The 25,862-nt window shown below is 39.9% G+C and overlaps 1 protein-coding gene across 2 annotated transcripts in view; it reads right to left on the bottom strand.

Moving 5' to 3' along the window:
- Positions 1-642: 642 nt before the first annotated feature.
- LOC109034616 (homeobox protein aristaless) overlaps positions 643-25,862 on the bottom strand; it is a 128,789-nt gene continuing 103,569 nt past the window's right edge. For both annotated transcript variants that reach the window (XM_019047867.2, XM_072305804.1), the window contains exons 3-4: positions 22,833-22,878; positions 643-3,205 (exon numbers count right to left, since the gene is read on the bottom strand). In XM_019047867.2, the coding sequence (XP_018903412.2) occupies positions 2,672-3,205; positions 22,833-22,878 (580 nt within the window). In that variant the 3' untranslated portion in view covers positions 643-2,671. The remainder of the gene's footprint in view (positions 3,206-22,832; positions 22,879-25,862) is intronic.

Raw genomic sequence — 25,862 nt, 5'->3', positions numbered from 1 at the left:
AAAATGTTTTATTATAAAATGACGAATGAATGAAAATCAAAAATAATTAAGAACAACAAAACAATTGGACTGTATTTTGCAACTAGGAACTCCCATTTATAGTTCATTCCAGAAACATAACGGTCCGTTTTTTATTATTTTGGGGAAATGATTTAAATTTCACAAATACTGGCAATCTAAAAAGGAGACAAGTTTAGCTTGAAGCACAAAAGAGATGAAACTTTAAAATATTAAATCAACTAAAGGGGCAGTCTGATTTTAAATGTCTAATTCTGATACTCAAGAATGGCATTACATAAAAGCAACGGCTAGAAACTAGAAGCAAACGCTTATTTTTCCATGACAGTTATATTTCTTTTATGCCTTCTAATCGGAAAATATGCGTTTGAAAAGTAAAACATTTTTCAAGTCATTGAGTCAAGAAAAAAAATGTGAAATAACATTCCTTAATATTTCTATTTTTTCTTTCGTTTTATTGTTTTATTTTTATTTTTTCTTGAGCGACGTATAAGTAGGATGTTGTTTGTCATCTACATTATTAGAAATATATCTTTAGTAGATTCCAAAGGAATAGACACAAAAAGGGCTGAAGTGAGTGTTTCTTCGGGTAATTTTGAAACTTTGGCTTCGGAATTGACCTGTGTTTTGCTGATGACCTGATGGTGGCATAGTGATGAGGTATGTTGACGCAACGTGATGAATACTAGTGTTCATTCAATGAATCTCACTTTCGAGGTACCCAAACCTATTGAATTAAAGGAGCAGAACTTTGTTCACCATGACCTTCACTTCGGGTTTTTTGATGTTTCAATAAGGAAGAATAAAGCAGGAGTAGAAATCAATGCAATGCATGTTGAAAATAGAAAATTTTGATGAAAACATGTCTGGGTACAGCCAAAATAATAAACAGAATTTTTCATTGTGTTTTTTCTAAGATTGAATTTCTAGATAACTTGTAAAAATAAACGGTCATCATATCGAACTTACTTTTTCATGAGCGCTTAACTGCCCAACAATTGGTACTCAAAACTAATTAATGCGGTGAAAGTAGTATAGAGCTCTTGAAAAACTACATTTAATGTGAGCACTAGAAAAAATGTACACATTGAGCCTTCGGCATTCCACAACTTGTGAGACATAAAATGCTTGTGAAGCTGTAAAGGACTGAATTTTGAGGAAAATATCGAACATTTTATCTAAAAGAAAAAACCTATTACGATGATCTTAATATACTTCTTAATGAAACCACTCACATGAAAAAAATAAATGAAATCATAAACAAGAAAAAAAAAGAAAAAAAGAAAAGGATTGCAGGTGATGCAATAGGTAGTAACATAACTTGAATTCCATCCTTAAATCGAGGGCAATACTTTAATTCGATCTTTGAGATGTCTAGTCCGTGTCAAAATATATATTGATTGTACTTTATGAGTATGATATTCCTTTTGAGGCATAACGACTTTCTTCAGCAGTCCTGGAACTGAACTACTGACATAAATGAAGTCAGAAATTTTCCTACGGAGAAAAAACCTATGAACGAGCCTAACTGGATGGATGGACATACGTTATTTTGGCTTATAGGAAGAGAATCCATCTATAAAATATAAAATGAGAAAAAGATCAAAGATTTTCAGATCGTCCTCATATTTGGAAAATGAGAACAAGCGCAACGCAGCATTGAAAAAACATGAGATAATACGAGACATGATAGGACCGGGTTCCATAGATTAGAATACGGGTGAGATCCCTCCTGACTAATTAAATCTTTGCATCGGGAAGCGGGGAGAAGAGTTCAACCAATAGGGTGGACTCAACTAAAGTCAATCTAACAACATTTTGCGTTTCCGAATGTTCTCCAAAGTTTCAATTGTTTCTAACAGAACGTTTTCATGATTTAACAGAAAACTAGATAAAATGACGCCTGAAAACTATTTGTGAGCAGGGTAGAATAGACTGAAGGAGACAGAATTATCAATTTCACGACCTACGGTTACATACAGTGGAGGAATAACAAAGATATTGCTCACGGTGGTTTAGGAGTTACTAACGACCAATTTCTGGGATCATAAAGGGAGGGGGTGGGGGGTTAAATATCTTACAATTTGTTTTTTTCATTATGAGATTGAACAAAGGTTATAATCTTGCAGATCATATACGAGTGACAACATGGTCTGAAAAATGTAAACATAGAGCTGTCAAATCCTCTTATCTAACTCTGGCGCCAACTTTTTCCCCCAGTCAAAAATAGGATCTATTCATGGCAGATGAAAGCGTTAAATTTCATAATGAGCATCGTTTCACGGGTGACAATCTTAGAAAGAGAATCAAGAAAACGTGGATGTCACGATTTTTTATGACTTTTGAGCTGTGGTACTCAGTTGCAGTGTAGTTGCAAATTTCCCACATTTTTTCGATGGAAAATGTCAATGTTTTGGTGAAATCTCGTGATGTGTTGATGCGTTCCTTTGGACGTGGGATTCTTGTTCTTGAGTAATGAGAAGACGAGCGCAGTAACTCGAAGTTTGTTGCTTTGTGTTGATGGACTTAGATTTGTCTACTATCGACAAAAGACTCTTGAGAGTTCGGAATGAATTTAGACATAGCCGAGGCGGAGGCGATGAACCCAAGGTGAAAAATTGAATGCTACTTATCGGGTGTTGAATGAAATGTATTAGCTGACCAAGTCTCTGCTTTTGCGTAGCATCTCGAGGCGAATTTCATGTTCCCTTGCCTTGAGCCTTAGATCGGCGATGCTGGAGCTCCTACGGACAATTTCAGGGGGGGAGTCGGGGCCGGAGTTAGTAGCGGGGGACGGGGGGCCCTCGGACTCCGGGGGGCTCGAGGTTTCGGGGGCGAGAGCTTTGGGCCGCTGCGAGGCGGAGATCCCGGCGAGAAGGCTTTGGAAGGAACTTGTTGGCGTGTACGGGATGGGCCCCAACTGGGAGAGAAGTGGTGGGGGGCGCGGGAAGTGCGGTGGGGGCCCGAGAAATATCGTCGGATTCGGAGGCAGATGAGGGTATCTGAAGGAGTCGAACGGCTTCCGAAGGTTGAAGCTCAGGTGGGAGAAGGGATTCGGCAGGGATGGTGCCATCGTCGGCGCCTGCACCGAGCCACTGCTGCTGTTCAGGTACGGGTTGTAGGGATGCGCCTGGGGGCCGACTTTCTCCTGCTTCCGCCATTTCGCCCGCCGATTCTGGAACCAAACCTGCAACAAGACATTCATATTTTTTAAAAACGATTCCTTTTTAGCTATTCAAGCGTATTGCGCGTGTGTTCCATTACGCGAGAAACATTAAAAAGCACTCAGTGACACGCATCATCAATTATAGTGCGCGTTCGATTTTTTAAAATTTGTCTTGATAAAAAAAAAGCTCTTATAGTACTTTTAAAATCGTATTTAACGCTGATGATGAGCACAGCCTTGAATGCATCTAGATTGAACACAACACTGTTATACATGAGCACCCGCGTGTTTTGATGTTGTATATCCTTCTCATGAATTTCTTATTGTATGGCGTATGAGTTACAGTAGAGCATACTTGAGAAAGCCTTCGATGTCAAGAATGTCGAATACTTGAGAGATTTATACTAAGGATAAAAACTTAACATAGGTCAAAATGACTTCAAGTAGGTATACCAAGCTACTTTGAAATCTGCTAAAATGATTGAAAAAACACTCAAGCTACTAGCCAAAAATATTTCATTTTGGAAAGAAAGAGAGGAAAGATCCCTTGTTAAGTAAAAGTTTTCTCATTAAGGACTGCTGCAAAATGTTTTTCATTTCTGAGTTGCCGATATCAGAAAACGAAGAATTATCCTAAAATTTGGCGGCTTTGGCCTTCGACTCAAGTGGGTAGGTCTGGGAACCTCCAAGCTGCTACCCATCACTCAATCGCGAGACGCAATCTCCAAGATTTATAACTAAATTTATAAAAATTAATTAAAATCCTACTTTTCAATGTTCAATAAGTGGCAATTAAGAGCCTTTCTCGAATTATCCAAAACGGTTTTTAATCTATTTTTATGTCAAGCCTGAGGCTTTCGGCGTGGAAGCTGGAACAGGGAACTGGAGTCAGTTATGATAACAAGCTTATACTTGAGTGAGCTGGTTGCTAAACGAGCTTCTCCGTTTATTTCTCACTTTAAATTCTCACGTAAAATTTGCAAGATATAACCTGCAATCATCTTTTTAAGTATGTTTATGGTCTGAACTCCGCCTATCCGATTGGTGAATGTGACAGTGCTTTCATTTTTACAATGTTGCTTTGGCCAGGGTGCCAGCAGGAGATGATTTCCATACTTCCCGTTGTAAGATTCGTTTTCCTTGTGAAATTTTGAAAAGCAAATAGGCTGCGTAGTTTTTTAATTCATACTTTGTCTAATAATCCATTTTTGTATTTTATAGAGTTACCAAAACAACGAGAAGCATATGAAAGCGATCCCAATAATTTTTACCAGGAGGAGATACTACTTTGAATAATGAGTTTGGAAACACACGAGAATGCTCAGGGGCTCGAACGCAGCGTAGAAAAGTAAAATATTTCAAGACGTAGTGACTCTCGATTCGTCCATTCGACCATGATAGCCTCAGTGAAAAACTTTCCGTGTCCAACTCCTTTAAGTAAGGGAGAAAATACTACCTGTGGGCCTTTTGGTGCAAGCCAGGATAATGTCAAGGTAGATGCTTACATGTAGCCAAAAAAAAGGGGGTTCAGATGGTCTGAAAATCCCATGATTTATTGAAATTTTTCCTGGAAAAGTTCGTTTACGCCGATTTTCAGGAAATTTGTCCAGCTTTAAGCCCCCATCCTCCCAGTCGGACTTCGCAATTAAACGACACCGTTGATTTAAGTGTACCCATTTCGTAGCAAAATTGCGATTTTTGTCCTCAATTTAGCCCCATGTTCCTCGAAAATGACACGAAATTCAATTTTTCCAACGTCTTTGTAAATAGAGACAAGGTGTGAACTTTAGGATTATAATATATTTTGAAGAAATTGATAACACTTTGAAGATTAAAGGACGGGGAAAAAAGGACTACTCAAGTACTCAATGAAGAAGCCCTCAGCAAAAGCGTCGTGGTGCGCGATTTGATTCACGTGGACTTTGGTTCTTCTTTTGAGCGAGAATTTCAAATTTTTTGAAACCTCGCGTTCACTTTCCTCCACTCTATCGATAGCATGGCAACGCGACTATTCATTCGACCTTCACCTGTACTTTCCATCAATGCTTAACATACTTATCATGATTATACCTATTCCATGCTTTCCAGCATATTTTTGCATGTGGTGTGCTTGCAACAGAAAAAAAAACGAATTTAACCTTATGCAATATGGCTAAATCATGTGCTGTAATTTTCCCTGTACCTCTGCATCGTAAAACTTATTGACGATAAAAAATTGATAGTGATGGATCTACCGGTAACAATTTTCTGGTGAACAATTCAGTTCATATGACTAGATATTGCAAAAATTCATTTCTATGACAGCCTTGGAAAAAATGAAGTGTTTCGAAGACTCACGAGGCAACAATGTATCTTAGAAATATGTCGGGATTTAGACTTTCTTCATGGGATGGAAACGGTTCAATTATAAAGTCATTTTGTTCATTTTTGGTGACACAACTTTTATCTCTCCTCTTTTTTGTCTACTTGGCCGGGAGTTTATAGTTGGAAAACTAACGAGTTGGACTATCAGGCATAGAATAGTACAGAGAGGCGCGCACTAGGAGGAAAACTGTATAATTATTATGTCATTAGTCTATTCCAGTCGATCTGCGTCTCCTTTGTAGCTTCGTGGACCATGATACTCTTTAAAATCCTCATTGGGGTAGGCTGTGCATGTTTTTATTGAGTCATCTGTGTTTTAGGACAGAGACACATGGCATGAGTGATTATCGGCATGCGATGATCAATCACAGAAATCCTCAATTTTTGTCGCCCTATGTTAATTTTTTAGAATGCACCCGCTCTCTCCGATCTTTCATAAAGCTGGGAGTTGCTAATTGTTATGGAAACCGGTTTTTTAGTATGTTCAGTATCTGAATTTCAGGAAATAAATTATGATGGTTTACGTATATGTATTTTTAATGTGCTTTACCTAGCGAAATTTACTACTACTCCTTAAAACATTCGTGAAATGTTCAAATGCATTGAAAATCTTAAAGCCATGTTTTCATAATTTTAAAGTTAAAAAAAAAAAATTTGCAAGCTATTCTTAAAAATGCGTAGTTATTATAATTATTGAAAAAAATTTCTAACATTTTGAACGTGATTTTAAAACTTTGTTTTTTTAAAACTGTATTAAAATATTTTAATTTCTCGTGTTCAATACCAAACATAAAATTATTTCTTCAATACTTAAAGAAGGTTTATCAGAGCTGAAAATAGCCAATTTGTATTCTAAAATTGCTTTAAAACATGTTTCAGTTATTTCTTAAAAAGTTGTTTCTATCACAGATTAAAATGAATCGCTTTTAAGACGTTATTAGCATTTGATAATCGGTGCGTTATTATAACACCGAATAAACGGTCAATTAAGTACAGTTTGATTCAAATTATCTAAAATTATTAAAAAACTCACTTTCACAAAATAAATTTTTATCATGTATCATTTATTTATTTTGTGCAACTTGTGCAATGTGCAATTCATTTCGTGTAAATGATAAATGATACAAATGTATTTTGTACAAGCGAGTTCTTTCATAGTTTTTTTTAATAATTTTCAATAATTTTAATCAATTTAGTCTCGTACAGCCCGTGCCATGTGTTTCATTTAAAAACAGTATGGTCATCTGAAAAACATCGAATCAAGTTTAACAATTTGGCACTGAAGCGCAGCACCCGGTTTTGGCATGGGGACTCTCCTTTGGTCCTATCCTCCGACTGAGACAAATTAGCGGTTGCCGGATCGGAAATAGAGAAAAATCTACTTTTTGAGGTCAGGTAAATGAAAAGCGGACGACAAATTACAGGTGAAAGAGGGGCGGGGCGGAGAGGAGGAGATGAGTGGATAACACCCTCTAATGAACGGCAAATTCGAAAATAAACACCGGAAGTCGGCCATTTTTGATTTTTTCGTCGTCAAAGGAACCCGGACCCACCCGCACAGCAGCGGCCGTGGCGCGGGCTCACTTCGCCGCTCCTCTAACTTAAGGGCGTATCTCTGTTCCCACATGAGCCTTGCAAAGCATTGAGTTTTACGGAGCACAGGGGTCACGTGGAAATCGAGATGTGCCCTTACGTCAGGGAGTGACGACTTGTGGCGCGGCGGTGGTGGTCCTGTGATGCTGACATTTACAGGTCCGGTAATTGACTCTAACGAACCAAATTATAGGGTCGGCCCGCGTTGAAAGTGATCGAGTCCGAGCCTATTTCTTAGCCGCGGCTCCGAGGCTTTCGGCTCCGGATTCGCATTCCGGGATATCGTCGTTCCTGGTGTCCTGTCGTTTTTGCCCGACGCTCCCGGAATCCCCGATGGCTCGCCCGAAAACACGATTCTTTTCAATCTTCAGGAAATTTTTCTAGGAATGATTAACAAATATTTTGGTGCTCCGAAAGTCCGGCCCTTACGTAGTTACTTAAAAAATGTTTTGAGGTAATTTTGGAAAGCAACTCAAACGTTCTTAGTTGGTCATGTATAATTTCTTAGCTTTGAAATGTAGTTACATAATTTAGAGTAGAAAACCGTTTTCTATATTAAAAAATGTAACTACATTTCAAAGCTGAAATGAAGCTAAAATTTGAAATGTAGTTACATTTCAAAGCTGAGAAATTATTATTATATACATTCTGCTCCCACTGGAAAACTGTTGGGCCTTTCACACTAAAAATTTCACCGACTTTTGCGGAACGACAAATTTGGACGGAAATGGAATGGGAGCTCGTATTCTAAAAATAGATTAAATTTTGTTGTCAATTTTGCAAGTAAGGAATGAAATTATGTTCCTTCGTCTCAGAAACGAAGATTTTAGGTAAACGTTTTTGCAAATATTAGTGTACAATATGGATACAAAAGATCGTTAAAGCTATTTTTTATTAATGATGCCGACATCCGTGACGTTGTTCTGGTACAACGACATAAGGTAGGACCACTAAACAAATGTGAAGTTAAGAGGTGAAACCGCTGCATAAAATAATCATTGGAATGCGGTTTAGGTTGTAAGAACAACCGGTTATGACCTTTTCTTGAATCAATGAAGAAAAAATATAATCAAATAAAAATTGGCCGTGCATATATAGATGGATCGGTTTATTCCCTCCTTTCCATCTTCTTCTTCTGAACTCTTCTCTTCTTATTCTTCTTCCTTCATTTTTCTCCTTCTTCTACCTTCACTTTTCTCTTTTTTCTTATTTCCTTTACTCCTTCATGTATTCTTCTTCTTTCTCTTGTCTTTATGTCTTCTTCCTCTTTCTCTTTCCTTCTTTTTCAGCTTCTATTCTCCTTCTTCCTCTCTTCTTCTACTTATTGTTCTTTTCCTTCTTCCTTTTTTTTTTAGTTTCCAAGTTGTACAACTTGGATTCCTTTTTTTCTTTTGTTATTGTTCTTTCCTCTTTTAATCTTTTTTCTTCTTCTTTTCTTTTTGTTCTTCTTCCTTTTTCTTCTAATCCAATTGTAACTCAACTTTCACGTAATCGAGAGAACCACCCTTAAAAATTTTTTCCAAGTATTTGAATAAGTTCACGCAAACGTAACGAAAATGATCTTGTCATCAACATGTTACGTATCCTAGACCGTCTGACTATTGTATGAGGGTGATACCATTATTCGACCACGTGGGAGCTCACATTGCCTATACTGAATATTGAAGGCGGACTAATATGGCGTGAAAATAACCTCCTCCGGTTTGGCGAAACCCTATTTTTTTAGTATATTCCCACTGAGCGTGCCGTTTCACAACGATACCACTATTCGACCACGTGGGAGCTCGTGTTGCCTAAACTGAACTATTGAAGGCGAACTGACGTGACGTTAATGTAATCGTTTCCTGTTTGGTAAAATCTATCTTTGTTTTGTGTAATTCTCGAGGAACCGTGCACTTTCGCATGCCATGCCCACGGGTAAAATTATTTAAATTTCCCTTCGCACTGTGCTATTCGAGGCAGCAATCGGGGGACAGGAAGGGGGGTTAGGGTGCAGGGCGGTAGGTTTGAACGAAGTTTGAAGGAGAGAATGAGAATGAAGAATGAAGCAGGACAAATGTCCTAGTGTGTTTGCATCTAGTAACGATCAGCGACGATTTTTGTATGCACTGGTCTACTTTTCAACTCCTACGTTTAAGTCTCCTAACATACGCCAGTACAATAAAACGCGATAGTGCTGAGAGATTATGAGTACGCGAATAATTTCTCGACTGAATTTTTCATTCCTTTTTTCCCTTCTTCTCCTTCCCCTATTATTTCTCTTTTCATCCTCCCGGACGGGAGACAAACAAAAACGGTTTGATGAAAACAGCGACAGGGGAGCAATCTCGTTACTGACCACTTTATTGGTAAACGGTAAATGCGCTTGAATCAAAATTCGAGCTCAACCTCCACACGACATTAAAGCATACCATTAAAAATTTGAATATGTTGACACGATCTAATAAATGTTATCGCGTCTACAACTAATTCGCCGACCGAGACCGTCTTACTATTATACGGGGAATTCTCCGAAAATCATCTGTGCATTTCAACAAGAAACCATATGAAAGCTAGTGGATTTCAGAGGAAAAGACGCACACGCCAGTAGGTGGGGTAAGGCTGAGAGGACGAGAAGATGGAATAGAGGGGGAGGGGTTGAAACAAATACATTGGAGGATGTAAGTGTGTGTCGAGCGGTGGCGGTAGTGTTCGTATGTGTAGAGTAATTTAACAATGTTAATGGGAGGAATAGCCGTTGGCTACAAATTCAATTAGACAGCGACGACCTTGCGGCGCGCGCCCAGCAGCCTCCGAAAGCCATCAGCATCGATGGACGATGAACCGCACTCGGTCCCGCTCCCCGCTCTTCGCCCACGCAGCGGTGCCGGCTTCACCGATTTTTGGTGCTTTCGTGGTTCTTCGGATGTACGAGGGAGTTAGGTTACCACTTTTTTCGCGTTACCCAAGAGATCAGTATGTGTATAACTGAAGTTTTGAGGACACCGCGAGGAAAAGAAGAAGGTAAGACGCTTACTTTAGATAATTACTCATGACGAAATTGACTCAAACTGCATTTTAAATGCTTCAAAAATTCAACAATGGGGGGGGGGGGGCTCGGACCTCCTCACGATGCGCGCAACCCCCCCCCCCCCCCTTACACCGGTTCGAGATATCTGGATTCGCTTACGGAGGAAGAGGGAGTAGTAGCGCCCGGACTGGATTTTCTTGAATGAATCCTCCATTGCTCGTTAAATTGTCAATCATCATCTGTAAGACTCGCAGATGTGTCTTGATGATTGTACTTCACGAACAACTCCTCACTTGTTTTTTACGGTCCTAAAATATCTATATTCGTTCAAATATATTTAGTATTCGAATAAGGACACAAATTGGAAGATATTGTCATTGTAAACAACTTCTCAGAAATTCATTGAGATACGTTTCAGAGATACATTTCAGAACGGCTTAGAAATTGCCTTCTCCGAAAAGCAAGAAGAAACAGCCAAGTATGTATCTATAAAGCCGCCTTTATTGCGCTCTCTGGCGCTCTCCGACACCTAACCGCCAAAGTCTCCTATCCTCCCAAAGCCCCTCAGGGAGTTGGCAAACCCTCATTTCTTCCAAAACCCCCTGTCGCCATCCTTTCACCGGGCTTCTTTGGCTGCCTTTAGTGCCCGTGTAATCAAGTAAGAAGATTTGATGTTCTCAAATACTGAAAAATACTCGTATGGTCTTATTACGGCCGCGTTCGGTGAAAAATCCTGCAATCCTTGCGGATAGGAGGCGTGAATTTAGATGATTTATGGCCGAATTTCTACAGAAGATTGAGACACGTAGGCGAGATGTGGCAGCGATGGCGATGGTGGGTCCAGCGGTGGCTTCGCACGAATTTAATTCTGACGGACGACGAACGGTCAGGGATAATTTAAATAAGTAATCTCGAGGCCCTTCGACCTCGGTTAAATCATAGCTCACGTCCTAATTCAGTTACTGCTCTGCCGCCGCGCCACGCCACGCCACACCACCGCGCTGTGCACCGCCTCGGTATAATGGGCCTTTCGCGCCAGCGACTCCCGTTGACGCCTCCTCTGGTCGACAAGGCAGAAGCATCCTCTCTGGAAGCATCTGCCCGACCAATTCGCACAGTTGCAGCTTTTTGGATCACGGGCTAACGACTTCCTTACCTCTCAGACCTGCACCGTTAAAAATAATACAACCTTATTACCATCTTGAAGATGAATCCAGTTAATTGAATCGTAGATCGAGCCAATTGACAACCTGCTAAATGGAACTAAGCGCCAAAGGGGGAAGAAGGGGAATGTCAGTGGCGTGGCGTATTTTCACTGAAAAAAAAAATAATCTTAAATTTGCCGCCAAGACGCATTTTTTCTTAAATCAAGAAATTGGCTGTTTAATAAGAACTAAATTTTCGCTTAACCCAAGCATAATTTTGCTTGTATCAAGAAAACTTTAGCTTAAATCAAGATACAACGAATTCTTGCCGGCAAATTCAAAAATTATCAGGCTTGAGCCAAGCACCTTTTTTTTCAGTGTTGCGATAAATCGATTAATCTGCTATTTAAACCTATGAAGAGGGATCTATGGACAGGGTGTTCGCAGCTAGCACCTTAATAATCGATTCTTTACCACACATTTAATTGGGTAAATATCGAAAATCGATCATTGATGCCTCGCTACTGTCTCGGGTTGGATTGGAGGGTGCTGCGGACTGAGGAGCTCATTCCGTCTTATGCTTACAATGCTTTTTCATGGCGCTTAGCTCCGTTTGACAGAACGTGCTATCCGGGACTCTAAAATCCTTAAAAGGAGCTGAAAACGGCGCTTGGTTCCATTTAGCAGAAATACGGCCAACTGACCCTTAAATCGAATCAAAGTAAGACTCATTTGGTGGCAACTTAAAACATTTTAGGGCAATCAGAGTTACGTAGCGCCATTCAGCGTCGATTACAGTCAAATTAAATTAATTAAAACAGACACTTATAGATAGAGTCAAATCAACACAAATTGTTGGCAGTATAATAAACCCGACTGTGTTTTAGAACACAAAATTATTGATAAAAATGGCTCCATAATCCATATCACAGTATTCTGTGTTTATTCTGTTGACAACGATTCTCCTTCAAAAATACATGCTTTCGTGAACACGCTTTGACATGAACCATCAGAAAAGCTCAAAAATGCAGAGCCGTAATTCTAAGCTGTCAATGGAGAAAACCAAGCACAGAAGCGACATTACGACCCCTCTTTAAAATGAAGCCGTTGCAAAGGAACGCGCTTTAAAATGAGCAGCAGTATTTTTACCTGGACGCAGTATTGTATCGACGCGACGGTGAACCCCCAAACCACTTATCTCGTTTACGGATTTTACTGAGAATGAACAAATCAACATCATGCCATAAAGTTTTTTTTAGAATTTGCTGCGCAGAGAGAGGAAAAATCATAGCGGATTTTATGGATTGACGTCGAGTAGTTCTCCATGTAAAAATTAAAGTATGACAGGAAGCCTGCAACGTCGGAAACCGAGTTACGTGATTTGGGAGTTTGACCGTCGATATGTAACGACCTAAAGGGATTATTCCCTATGTCTGTGTTCCCTGTTGAAAGAAGCTAACTGTAACACGGATTAATTAACCCCTCTAATGCGTCCGATTAAAGGAGGGCACAGCACTCAACAACCGGAAAATTCAGGCAGCTCCGTCCGAGAGCACCCTCAGGAAGCTGATAAACGTATTACTGTTGAAACGATTGAGCCTCGACGGAGGAATTAAGAAAAAAAGAAATGAGTGAAGCTACTTGTAAAAAGCGTGCGCGGGGCGGACACGGAGGTGAAGGATGTAAAAATTTTAATTCAACATGGAAACCTGATTTGTAAAAGAGAGTGAGTGGCTCGGATCTTACGAGCCTCTGTTTTCGAGGGTCCATCGATAAAGATCAAATGGCGCTCACGAGCGTGAACACGTTCGACACCTTCGCGAGTGACAACTTCTAACCTCCCCCCTCTCCCTCTGTTACCGACTTCTTTCTTCATAGGCGGATCCAGATACTTCAAACAGGGGAGGGCATGAGGGGGGTCTGGGAGGCTCCGGCTCCCCCCCCCCTCCCGAAAATTTTAGAAATTTTAAAGCATCTATTATGTATTTTGAGTCACTTTTAGTCATGAATAATTACGACGATTAATGTTGTTACCGACCCACCAACGTCTTCTCTGTAGGCCAAGCCAGTGCCATCTTTCTTCATAGGCGGATCCAGATACTTCAAACAGAGGAGGGCATGAGGGGGGGGGTCTGGGAGGCTCTCCCCCCTCCCGAAAATTTTAGAAATTTTAAAGCATCTAATATGTATTTTGAGTCACTTTTAGTCACGAATAATTACCAAATATAAGCGTCCTCTTCTTTCCTCCGTTCCTTCCTTCTTTCTTCCCCTTTTCTCCTCATTTTTTCGGGCGAACGGGGGGGGGGGGGCTATGCCCCCTACACGCCCTGTTGGTCCACCTATGTATTTGTTGCTGCCAAAATCTTTCATTTATTTGTCAACGTTTAATCTTTCCTGAATTCTTTTTTAATTATTGGAAAGACCTTATGCAGTCCACCGAATTTACGTTGAAAGGAAGTCATGAAAACTACCGGAATAAAAATTTGTTGAATAATGAAAATCGCTCGTATTGATGCGAAACAAAGAATAAACAGCAAGATACGCAACATAAAATTAATATACTCTGATTTCTAGAAAGAAAAAATGGTAACATTTATGTTTAAAACGCCATTCCATTAAATTGCGATATTATTTAATATTGTCGTTGCACTGTTCTACTCGGGACGGCAAGTGCGGGAGGCAGGGCGGAAGCAGAGGTTTCCGTGGGGAGAGGGGAATTGAAAGGAAAGAAAGATTGAATGGAGAAGACAAATGTCTTCGCTTGTTGGTACCTGGTAACTACCGGCAAAGATGTTTTTATGCACTTGTCTACTTTTCTACCCTTGCGTTCAAGTCTCCAAACATATGCACGTTCAAAAAAGCGGTTGTGCTGAAAGATTATAATGACGCATGATTTTTCATGAAAATTTAACGTACCACGAAGTCCACATGATGATGCTTCTTTAAATTTCTTCTTTTCTCTCTCTATTTTCTTTCTGAAAAGGGATGTTTAAACGGAAACGGAAACTTGAGCTCACTTAAGATGATACTTTCTTGTTCAAGTTTTGAGGTATACTGTTGATATTATGTAGAACGAGCTTAAGTGGGTGCTTCCGAAGACTTCCAAGGATTACTAGTAAAATGAGAAAGGAAAAAAAGGGGGGGAAGTGTTGTATTCTGACTTTTGACTTAATCATCCACGCACAGTATGCAAAAAATGGCAACACTTGTTCCTGCGCTATGTTCTTAATTGCATTCTGCACGGAAGATCTGCTCAAGAGCCCCTCATGGGCGTTTGCCCTCGGATTTCCCAGAGATTTTCCTCCCGAGTAATTAGTCTCTAGGATTATAAGAGGCCCTATCAACACCTAACGGTCAGTAATGTTGCAGAATTTCTCCCCGAACAGCTTTTCCATCCATGATGTGCGGGTTTTATTTATGCCCGATTTGCACTCTACATATTATCAGCTGAGAAACTGTCTATACTGTGTGCAATTGTTTCACAAGAATGAGAGTGTAAGTGTGTACGCGCGAACTGTTTGTGTGAGACTCCGCCAATATTTTTCTCAAAGAGGGTGGATGTATGATCCTACAATTGCATGATTTATAGCTCTTTCTATAAAAAATGCGAATATTATTTTCTTACCTAAAAATCTACTTTTCTAATAGCTTTTCTTCACTACTAGTTCAAATAAACAAAGGCATCATCAATTCGGCTAACGTCATCAACGGTGAATTCGGTGTTAAGTGTTTCATACTATGATACATGGGGGTTGGCTGGGATATATTGAAGCATTTGTAGAGGCCGCAAGCCCTCTTTCACGATTCGCACTTCCAACTCTAAATTCTCACTTAAACCAATGTATAGCAGGGAGTTGGAGCAAACTGTCAATATCCGATCTCTATGCCAAAGTTTTTCCACTCTAAATGGACTGATGGATTGTAATCATAAATTTAGGCTGCATTTAAAAGCGTAAAGGCTTAAATGCTGTCATTCCAATGTTAGAGGTTTTTCCTCTTTAGGTACCGCTCAAACCAAACCACAAGCGAACAGAGTGCTGCGAGCATTCAACAACACAACGACAATGTTGCCAGCGACTAGAAATCTCCTTGAAGCGGCAAATACAAACATATCTACGACGAGCAATTATTCTTCAGAAGTTTGCTAACGCTGCGGCGGAAGGAGAGGAAAATTCTCAGTCTTCCCGGGATACTAATTACTTCTGAAAAGTCCGTGCGCTTGTAGAAGGCGACGAGTGACTAAGGACATAAGAAACAACTTCACTTATGTGGCGAATGATTCCGGTAAGCAGAGTTGCTGGTCACAGTAATAAGCCGACCAGCAACAGTAGAGACTCGCTAAGTGACAATCACCGCGTCTGGCACCTCTGTCTGATGTAATTGAATAATTTTTCTACGAAATTAAGCGAAATACTTGTCACCGTAAATGACATGATGCGACTGTCGCGAACGTGCTATATTCGAGATGGATTACTTTGTACTTGCCGTCTGCGCTGTCAAATGTTGCGATCTACGTGATGATAATGTTGCAAGCTATTGACGAGGGAATTGGAGAACATTGTCGCTAAGACAACATTGTGAAGGCTAAGAATGGCCAGCGCGAGCCACGCATTGTTTATCGTCCGGAGTTGGAGCACGCAGATTAAAATGCGGCACTCCTAAAATCTCAATCACTCATTCTCAGTATTCATTAATTGATTAATTGGATCATTAATTGGTTGCTTTTCTGAGTTTGCCAACTCTCCTCTCTTATTCATCAATTCATGGTTTCACCTTCCAGTTGAAAATGGACCAAAGTGTCACGGGGTCGCTCTGCCACTTACGCTCATCCAAAAAAACTCATTATTTGATACTCAACGTCTCTAAGTGTGGGTAATAATGCAGTGTACAATTTCAACTCCATTCAATAACTGAAATTGGACCTTCGTTCTCTCTCTCTGGAATACATTTTTGGGGCTTCAGAGATTACATTTCTTTTCCTGTTTAGTCTCACAAATATGGGGAGAAGGATATTCCAGTTAAAAGTTAAAGCTCATTAATTTTTAAAGACATTTTTTCTAGTTTCTACATCCACACAAGGATTTGCGAGAAGTTGTTGGAACTTGATGAACCTAAACACAGAAATCTTAAGACAGCGATGATACCTGCGCGGGAACAATTTTTACTACGAGTCGGCGAAGGATTCACCTGAGTGCCCCACGGATTTGTACTGATTTGAAATAAACAAGGATGGCAGGTGATACGAAATGGAATTGATACCTATGGCGCCACAACGTGGTCCATATTTCATGTCTATGACTCGATGGCGGGTGAATATTTTCCCGAACGAATCGGGCAGTGGCCATGGACTAGTTGCCATTAACAGAGAGTGTATACACAACTCGTGTAAGCCGGGGTCCGAGTTTAAGCCTTAATTTATGGTTTCTCGACCTCTCCCCCCGCCCACCGCCCTCTCTTGACCATGCTCATCCGCCCCGACTTGCAACTTGATTAGCCCAGCAGCGCCCCGAGCGGTGCCGTCTTGAATCAAACTAATTAAATGGGCACAAGTATAAAATATTGAAATTCAACACAACAAACCATGCATAATATAATAAACGCATCATGCCCAATTAGGCCGGCAAGTGGGACAGAGAGGGGGCGAAGGAATTAGTTAAATAAACAGACGGACAGAATACATGGAACAGTTCAGGGATTAATTTTCATTTCCAGTTCCAGCAGCGTTGTCGAATTAGATGACCAACGCGGATAAGATTTTTCTCCCGTTCCCGACTCATTGTTTTCGTATCTTCTCCTGGAAATAAATTTTGATTCATCCGATTTGTCCCATTGTCGGTCCGATTAAATACTTCTTGCACATGAACAAGTAAGGAAAAGAAAAGAAGGTCGGAGGTTTAACTGATTACTCTCCTCAAATCAAAACTTGATGTCTTTACAATGAACATGATCATCTTGTTTCTATCTTCCTGGAATAATTTTAATACGTAGTAATGCATTTTACATACGCAGCAATGCGAGCATGGGTTGTTGTATTTCGAGATTTTCATCAATACAGGGTGGCGTCAGTGAATCGTCATGAAATCTTTATAAATTCGTTTCAACAAAGTTTAACGTATTTTTGTACCGGCTGGTATGCATAGTAATCTATACACAAGTATAGTGACAAGAGAAATAAACATATGTTCCTTGCTGAGACAGAGTAAAGGTGAGAAAACTACTGTGCGCAACTTTTTATGCTCCAAAGCTACTTACATTGCCATCACGGTTATTGCAGGCGAACTCGATAGAATGAGAGACACGTATCGTAAGGAGAAGTAAAGTGTTTCTTGCCCGGACAGAACGAAGGTAAAATCACTGCAAGCTACTATTCGTGCTCCAAAGCCGCTCAAATTGCCATCATGATTATTGAAGGCGCACTCAACCGAATGAGAGAAATTGACATGTGTTCGAATTAAGTATTACCAGAATTCTGAAGATATGAATTTAAAGACGCAGAATTGTACTGGGATTTCGCGGGAAGTGATAGACATGATAGGAACTGGAGACCTCCGAGGCTCATTTTCTGTAAGTTCATCGCAAAAATCTGGAATTGTCGTACCTTAATATGAAAAATCCGTCCCAATTATCGTATCATCTAACGTTACCCTGTTAATTTAATGCAGTTCGTTTAGTTTTAGTTTTAAACCATGTAGATAGACACAAGGAAATACTTGTAGTAGTTACGCCATATTTTAAAAAAAATTCCTTAAAAAAATATTAAAAAAAAAAAAAAAAAAAAAAAAAAAAAAAAAAAAAAAAAAAATCCGTCCTCCACCTCCATGTGGAAAAGCCCTATAAATTTGCTGCAGTTCCTGCACTCTTCTAAATCCGCACTTTTTGCATACAATAAAGAGAAAGACTCTTGGCATACTTTGAAGACTTTTAGGACTTCTGGGTACTTTTTGCATTGATCTTGCCTTCGATGTAAAAGTTACTTTTGGAACGCTGAGATCGAGTTTGTTCTTCTTGAGGCTGTTGATTCGGAAAAGAAAAATGTTTATTCCCGATTTGGAGAGGATGCGCCGGGTCCGGCGAAATGTAATTGTGGTCAGATCTCGGGGCCCGGGGGCCGCGGCCTCCCCGTAGGTTCTGGATGGCCTCCTAGAGCGCAGGCAACTCAGCGCCGATCACAGCGGTCAGCTGTAAACTCAGTTTGGTTCTCCGTCCGCGGTTTTGCCATCCCTCTCCCTCTCGAGTACTCCTTCCCAGTCCACGGTCTCTCTCCATCTCTGCCTTCCTTATGAATATATCTCTGCAGAGCCCCACTCTTTCCGCTCTATCTTACTGGGCTAATTGGATTTTCTCATCTTTAACTTATCAATTGTGCCGCCCTGGGCTTTACGCTGATGCCAGCCTGCCGTAAAATCGAAAATAATCGACCTTCTTTACAAAAAATAGGGAACCAGCTTCAGGCACGTAGCCATGATTTTGAGAGGGGGGCTTGGTCGGGTGAGCAAGGTTCTCCCTCCCCCTCCCCGACTGAGGGGGTAGTTTGGGGGTATGGAATATCTCTTAGCTCAGAGGGGGGTCCGGGGATTTTTTTTTGTAATTTTAAGTCTATTTGGACGCATTTTGAAAGTTTAAAATTCCTCGTTTCTCGCCTTTCCTTGTTTTCTATCTCTGCTTTTCTTCATTATCTTTTTTTGCTTTCGGGGAGGGGGGGGGGGCTTGAGCCCTCCAACCCCCCCCCCCCCCCCACGTGCCTGGCCAGCTTTTTGGGTAGGGACTGATGAATCTCCCAGTTATAATAGTAAATAATTTAGTGAAAAGTATAATATTAAGTATACCCTATTATTATAGTAAGCAGCGCCCAGAGTGAAAAAAATGATGTCACTGATGATGGCTGTCCTGACCAGACGAAACGCTTCCGGGAGTTCTATTAATTGACGCGCACTTAAGTGGTTTTTTATAAAAAACTTTTGAAAAAAATTGCGCGTGCCCTTAATTGAGATCCGTCGTCGTTTCAGCATGTTTCTGTAATGATTGTTTTTTTCGCCCTCCCACCCCCCAAGAAAATAAGTAACACTACGAAATAAAGTAAAATAAACAAAGTCGAGGGGAGGCATATCGACATAAATAGGATAGATTCTAACTGAAGTAGAAGGTTAACCCTCGAGTACCAGTGCCAGACTTTCATTATACGTGACAAAATTATGAGGAAAAACTTTTAAAAGTATGCAGCTATACATTCAGATCGTTTAACGAGACTAATGGTGTAATTTTTTTGCGACATGCAGACCAACATATCTAAAAGTAGAAAAATTTCAGCTATTCTTATACGTGTCAGTTCTCCTAGAGGACTATCGCACTTAATACTATATCTCCGCATATTTTGCATTAAGAATGATTTTCTAATTTTTCAACGGATCCATCTCGCTTATACCAAGCTATTCATGACTTGGTAGACCTTATATTATTCGGCTCGTAAACTTGACATCATCGGAAACAGCGCGGCACTGCTGAGACAATGTAAATTCAAACACCACCGTCGAGATCATAACCCGCGGAGCTAATCATAGTTAGTCACCATTCACCAACTCAGCGTCAACCGGTGCCGATCCATGCGCGTATTTCTTCTTCGTTATTTGATCGTCTGTTTATCCGTCATCTTCCCGAGTTCCCGCTCATTCATTTTCATTCATTCCCTCGTCCGGCCACTCTCTCATGCACTCGCGCCGCCGCTAAGTTCATTTTCCATTTTTAGCGCCGTAATAAAACACTCGAACTCTCTTTTATTTACATAAGATGAACTTAAAACGCGCCCATTCGGCAAAAATTACAATATCTATTACCAGCGGCACGAATGCATCTATAGTCAATACGGATGAGCAAACCGTGGGACAAAATAAGACGGGGTCCCACCGTCCCTTCAAATTTGCATCAAAAAATCTTGAGGTTTCATTTAGACGTGTTGGACAACCTGTGAACCTCTTTCACGAGAAAATATCTACCACACTAAATTTTTATTTTATTTTTCTCTCTTTACATTTTGCGTAATTTAAACCCAAAAACCTTTAAAAAAACTCGAAATTGTATAAAAAATAAATCAAAATCTTGAATTTGTGCATAGGTAAAGGATGTAAGAGTGAAAGATTTTTCCACCGAGCGACAAGCAGCTGGTAACGAGGGGAACAAGTTTGCTCTACAAACCACAATACTTTTAGATCAGACAGAACCCCCTCCTCACCTTCATGGACCTCTATTTTTATTTATTAATGCAGATTCATTCACCTTTTCATTTTCCTCCTCGCCAAACTGATGAGCACTATCCAGAAGTGGCGTGGCCGCGTGGCGTGCTTTGCGATATATCTATTAATCTGCCATTTAAACCTATGGAAAAGGATAGATAGACAGGGTTTTCGTAACGAACATCTAAATAATCGATTCTTTACCATAGCTTTAAACGGATGGATAACGATAATCGATCATTCACGCCTCGCCATTGCTGCTCAGCCGATTTTCAACCAAGAGCTGCGGTTGGCGCGCAGCAGCGAGGTACTGAAAAGCCTACGCCACAAGATAATTTGCCATTTCTCACTAGAGACAAATATAAACGTTTTCAAATTACTAAGTATAATTTAAACCCAATCAGAAGTCCTTGGTGATTATTTAGACACTGCGACGTCCCCTTGAATTTAGAAGCATGAATAGGACTTAGATGCATAAAATCTTAAAGTTAGCTCTCATTGAAGAATTTTGCTAATTGTGTACATACTCCACGATTCCCAAAGCTGCTTTTTCGAACTGCCTACCGCCTTCTCCTACGTATAGAAAATTAGAATTGAAATAAAAAACATACTCGTTATGAACCAGACCCCCCTACTCGGCTCTGGTTTAAAGTAAGTAAGTTTTTTTTTTATTCCATTTGTAATGTTCTGCATATTTTTGCCCTGTGGTTAATGCAAATATGTTTAACTGCCTCCTCTTTGATCTTTTTCTTCCTTTTTTCTATTATTTTTATTAGAGCCACATGTCCGAAGAAACTGAAAATGGGAGGAAAAGCGAAGGATGTTGGTCTCAAATCCCAATATGTGTTTACATTGCTGAATCGATTTACCTCGATATTTAAGCTTGGACGGTCATTTTTAGAAGAAAGTATCGATTCTGCGGGATGAACGCAGCCCTTTCCGGGATAAAATTTCGAGCACGCATCAGCATAGATAATCTGTGCAGTGTCTGCAAACTGCACATGAGCAATGGAGGGAAAGGGAGTAATTGCAACGAGAGGCATGTCATAATAATGCTCAGTGCGGGTAATTATGAGAATCTAATTACCTTGCCCGTAATGCAATTAGTATCGCAAATGTGGATCCGTCTTGATTTGCGCTGTTGCCCCGATCCGCAAGTATAAAAAAAATCATGAACAGTTTTATGAAGATGTTTGCAAGCACTCCACAGAACTTTTTGTTAGAAATATTCGTCAACTGTTTTAATGTAATTCTTATTCGTTAAGTTACTATTATACCACGATTTATACTAAATTATGTCGGTTGTATTGTATCCGATATTTGTAAAGAGACAACATTCGCAATTCACCTCATATTTTTTGTATAACTTTACACTGAAAAACTGTTTATTATAGACCGTATACGCATTTTATAAGAATATTATGAAACCAAATTGGAATCAGTTGAATAAAATTTAGGTATAGCTTGAAACTTGTATATTTAACTGCACGTAATCTTGGAAAGAAATAAAGCATAATTTTTCTACTCCACTAACATATACATATAATGTGCACATGTGAAAATCAGCTAAAAAATTTAAGGAACTAAGTTGAGTCACCATTTACAACTTGCAATAATTGGTACAGTAACAACAAAAAAAAATTAAATGGTGAAAAATAAGCTTATTTTCGGCTATTCAGAAGCAGAAACGCGTTTCAATCACCTCTATTAAGCAACGATGGTGTTAAACGGTCTTGGACGATGGATCAAACATTATGACTAGTTGGAACTCAAATTGAACTCGATTCATCTTACATGTTTTCGGGCGCATGTCAAATTCGGGCCGAATTTCGAGGAGCCCTCCGGGATGCGGTGGAAATCGAAGGCGGCTCCAAATACAGAGCGGGCCTCGGCACGGCTCAAAGCACACGTTGTGAATCGACGCCTCTATTTACCGCACAATGGCAGCTCGTTGGAAGGTGCAAGGTGATAAGTGGCTCCAAATATTTCCTCATTCTTTTATGCTTACAAAAACGGAGTTTAACGATGCATGCGTCGAAGTAGTCTTTCTTTTTCTTTTTATTAATATTTTCTACCGCTCTTCTCACTCTTGTACGGAAGCTTGATCAAAAGAGAGAAGGAACTCAGAGGAAGGGTCGTGTGTGTACTTAAGAAGCAATACTGGCGTACTGATCGTTAAGAAAATGGGCAATTTTCTGAAAGAATCAGCTAACTTTGAGCGGATATGTGTAATTCTTCCTTCTCTCAGACTTTGATGACATTGAGTGTATAAACTAGGCAATATAATAAAGGTTAAAATACAAACTTACTTGAATCCTTGCTTCGGTGAGACCAATTTTCATAGCTAGCTCCTCCCTGTAACAAGAAAAGGGAACTGTATCAAGTATTATACATTTAATGTAAGGTGACAGTGAACCAAAAGACGGATTCAATTTTGCACAGAGAGATGCGCGTGACCTGTTGATGTATTTATTAACAGGTACTTATTTCTAGCTTATTAACTTTCTTAATGTGCTGTGAACTTAACGATTCCCTTTAAGGTGGCTCTTCAGCTTTTTAGGGAGCGATTGGACAGTCTATCGATCAATTGATAGTTTTTGGATTTTAAGATATCACTTAAGGCTTTTTAAGCACCACAAATTACGCCGTACCACGACAGGTATTTATACACACGAAATTTGACAGAGAAACAGTTTGAAATAGCTTTAAAAGCACGTCCTCACTACGTATCGCAATTCAAAAGTCAAAACTATTTGCAATATCCACTCGAAACGATTTCTGTTGTCTCGAGACTAGAAAATTTCCTTATCTTTGACAAAAAATTTTCACCTTGGTGAAGGCACGGTTTTTTTAAGAAAGAAATATGGCATTCGATACTGGTATCGGAACTGCACTCGAATTCGATATTTTCCCTCTGAAACAACCCTGCCTTTATTACGTTGAATTTGTACGTCAAAGTCGGTAAGTGAATACTATAGTCTCGTGACAACATAAATGCGATTATAAAATTCGATAAAAATGACGAGTAGCTGAAAACAAGGAACAAATCGATGCGATACATCGCATGTCATTTTGACATAAAATATTGCACCCTTTGAATCATTTTAACTTAGATTTTCAGATGTTGAATAAAGAATTTGCAGGTGTCTGAAATTTGATGAATTTCGTGTTTAAGTGAAAACCACTGAGTGAACTGAACACGAAGATACCGTTGGTTCATGAATTGAACAATTATTGGAGAAGATATGACAGAATGATCTAATCTGCTAAAATACATGTGTTATGTGTTTAAATGGGGAATGCCGCCAGATGACGACACTAGGCGGTGCATTTTCTCACTTTTAAATCTATTTTTATACCATTTTCCATACCTGAAAAAAATTATAAAAAATACTGTGAAATTAGCTCTTTAAGCACTTTCAGATGAAGTAATAAAAAATTTGCATGCAAATTCTCCATTCGAATATTCACTTCTTGAAGGAGCCTATCTTTAGCTTTGCGGTGCGTTTCGGTGCTTGTGGAGCATGCTGTGGGCAGTTAGATTTTCGGTACATTTTGGCGTGAGTGCGCGTTGATAGCTGCGCGTCGTGGGTTATACATATCATGAGCGACGGCTAATGAGGCTTGTATAGTTCACATATCATTACACACACACACACACACACACACGGTGCGAGCGCGGGCGCAGGCCCAGGGTAGGCGCAGTACTGAACAAAGCAGTAGATTTCTCTTCTCCATCGCAGACTAATTGTCCAGCTTCATTAGATCTCTGATTGATTATTATCAATTACGACTCCGAGCCGGTATCGCGGACCGTAAGAAGGACTGGTGGGGGGCGGGGAGGAGCGCTTCGTGATTGGATTATTATCGGGGCGCAGCGCGCAGCGATATTAAACTTGGGGTCCACGCCGATGCTCAGATTGACGCATGCTCCATTATTGGCTGGTGGGGTTGATTACTTGCCAATTCCAAGGTCTCTCCTCGGTTGGAACTTCATATTCCGACGTGAGGTTTCACATTTCTAGGGCCGAGTCTATCACCTACTCAAATTTCCCTGATACGTAACAAGGGATCGTGCGTTTATCCCATTGACGGAACAGAATTCCATCTATCACCATTTTTTCAGTCAATACTTAACTTCCGGTTAAATTCATAGCATGTTTAAAGGCCTGGAGCATGGATGTAACAATTCCTTTTCTCATTCAGCTGTACTTCTCAAGTGTAGCAGTCCCGATTTGTTACTTATGTTCCTGACAAGCCTAAGATTTTAGCGCGAGTTGAAGGAGTTTTCTCAGAAAGAAATGTGAAGAAATATAAAAAAGTCATGTCTATATCCTGAACCATGCAAGTTGCTCTGAATTTCGAAAAATCTGAAATTAATTAGAGGAAAATATGCATGCTTCTCATCGGTCTTTAGAAGATTGCATGTCCCTACATATCCGCACTGCACTCTTTCATTCCCTTTCACTCTTTAACTTGCCGAAGGGGGGGGGGGGGGTTAATATTTACTGATTGAGTTAGTAAGAATTGGACAACATTTTGCAGTAAATTGGTACTATTTTTGGCTCTTTATAGAGCCATTCCATCGATGTCTCTAAGCAGATTAGTGATTTTATGTTTGGTCCAAAAATAGTACTTCCTTATTGCGAAATGTGCGAGTAATCCGTTTTACCCCTACGATGGCTCTGATATTATAAAACGGCCCAAAGTGAAATGTATCGCATGGATAAAATTTGTGTTGTACCTCCGTACATAGATTTGCCATAGATTTGGCATGTTGGAGGAATCTGTCTCGTTATTATGGTTGCAATATCAAGCGGCGGTGTTTTCCCGTTAAACTTGAAACGTGGAAAACGAATGTTCCCCTTCAGTTCACCGAATCCATCATCAAATCAAATTGGAGAAAACAAACTAATGAACCGTAGATGGATGAAAAACGAACAGAAGTAGAGAAGTGTTACAAAGTCATAGATAAAAACGACCACCTCCATCTTCTATGTGATCGATAGCTAGATTTGATGTTTGGTTTGTTTGTCACGTATTTGATGTAATTTCGTACTCAGTGTATTTTATATGCTTAAAATGTTTAGTGTGTGTAGTATTTGGTAGGTTTTCTTGACTTGTCTCTTGTATTTTTTCTTTTAGTCGCAAACATTTAGATTTTTTCGGAAAATTGATTTACTATGGTTACATTCAGCAATCAAGATATTTGGCGCAAATCATGGTATTGGGGAATGTTCATTTTTATCTTTTTTCGTGCAGGGCAAAGAAATAGCATTGATATTGCGATAACTTTGCACGGTGATGACGGCTTTTTAGGATTTACAATAAGCACAAAT

Source organism: Bemisia tabaci, chromosome 1 (assembly GCF_918797505.1).
Source record: "Bemisia tabaci chromosome 1, PGI_BMITA_v3".
In the NCBI taxonomy this organism is placed as follows: Eukaryota; Metazoa; Arthropoda; class Insecta; order Hemiptera; family Aleyrodidae; genus Bemisia; species Bemisia tabaci.
Note: the sequence above shows the minus strand (reverse complement) of the source record. Positions and strands in the feature narration are given on the sequence as shown.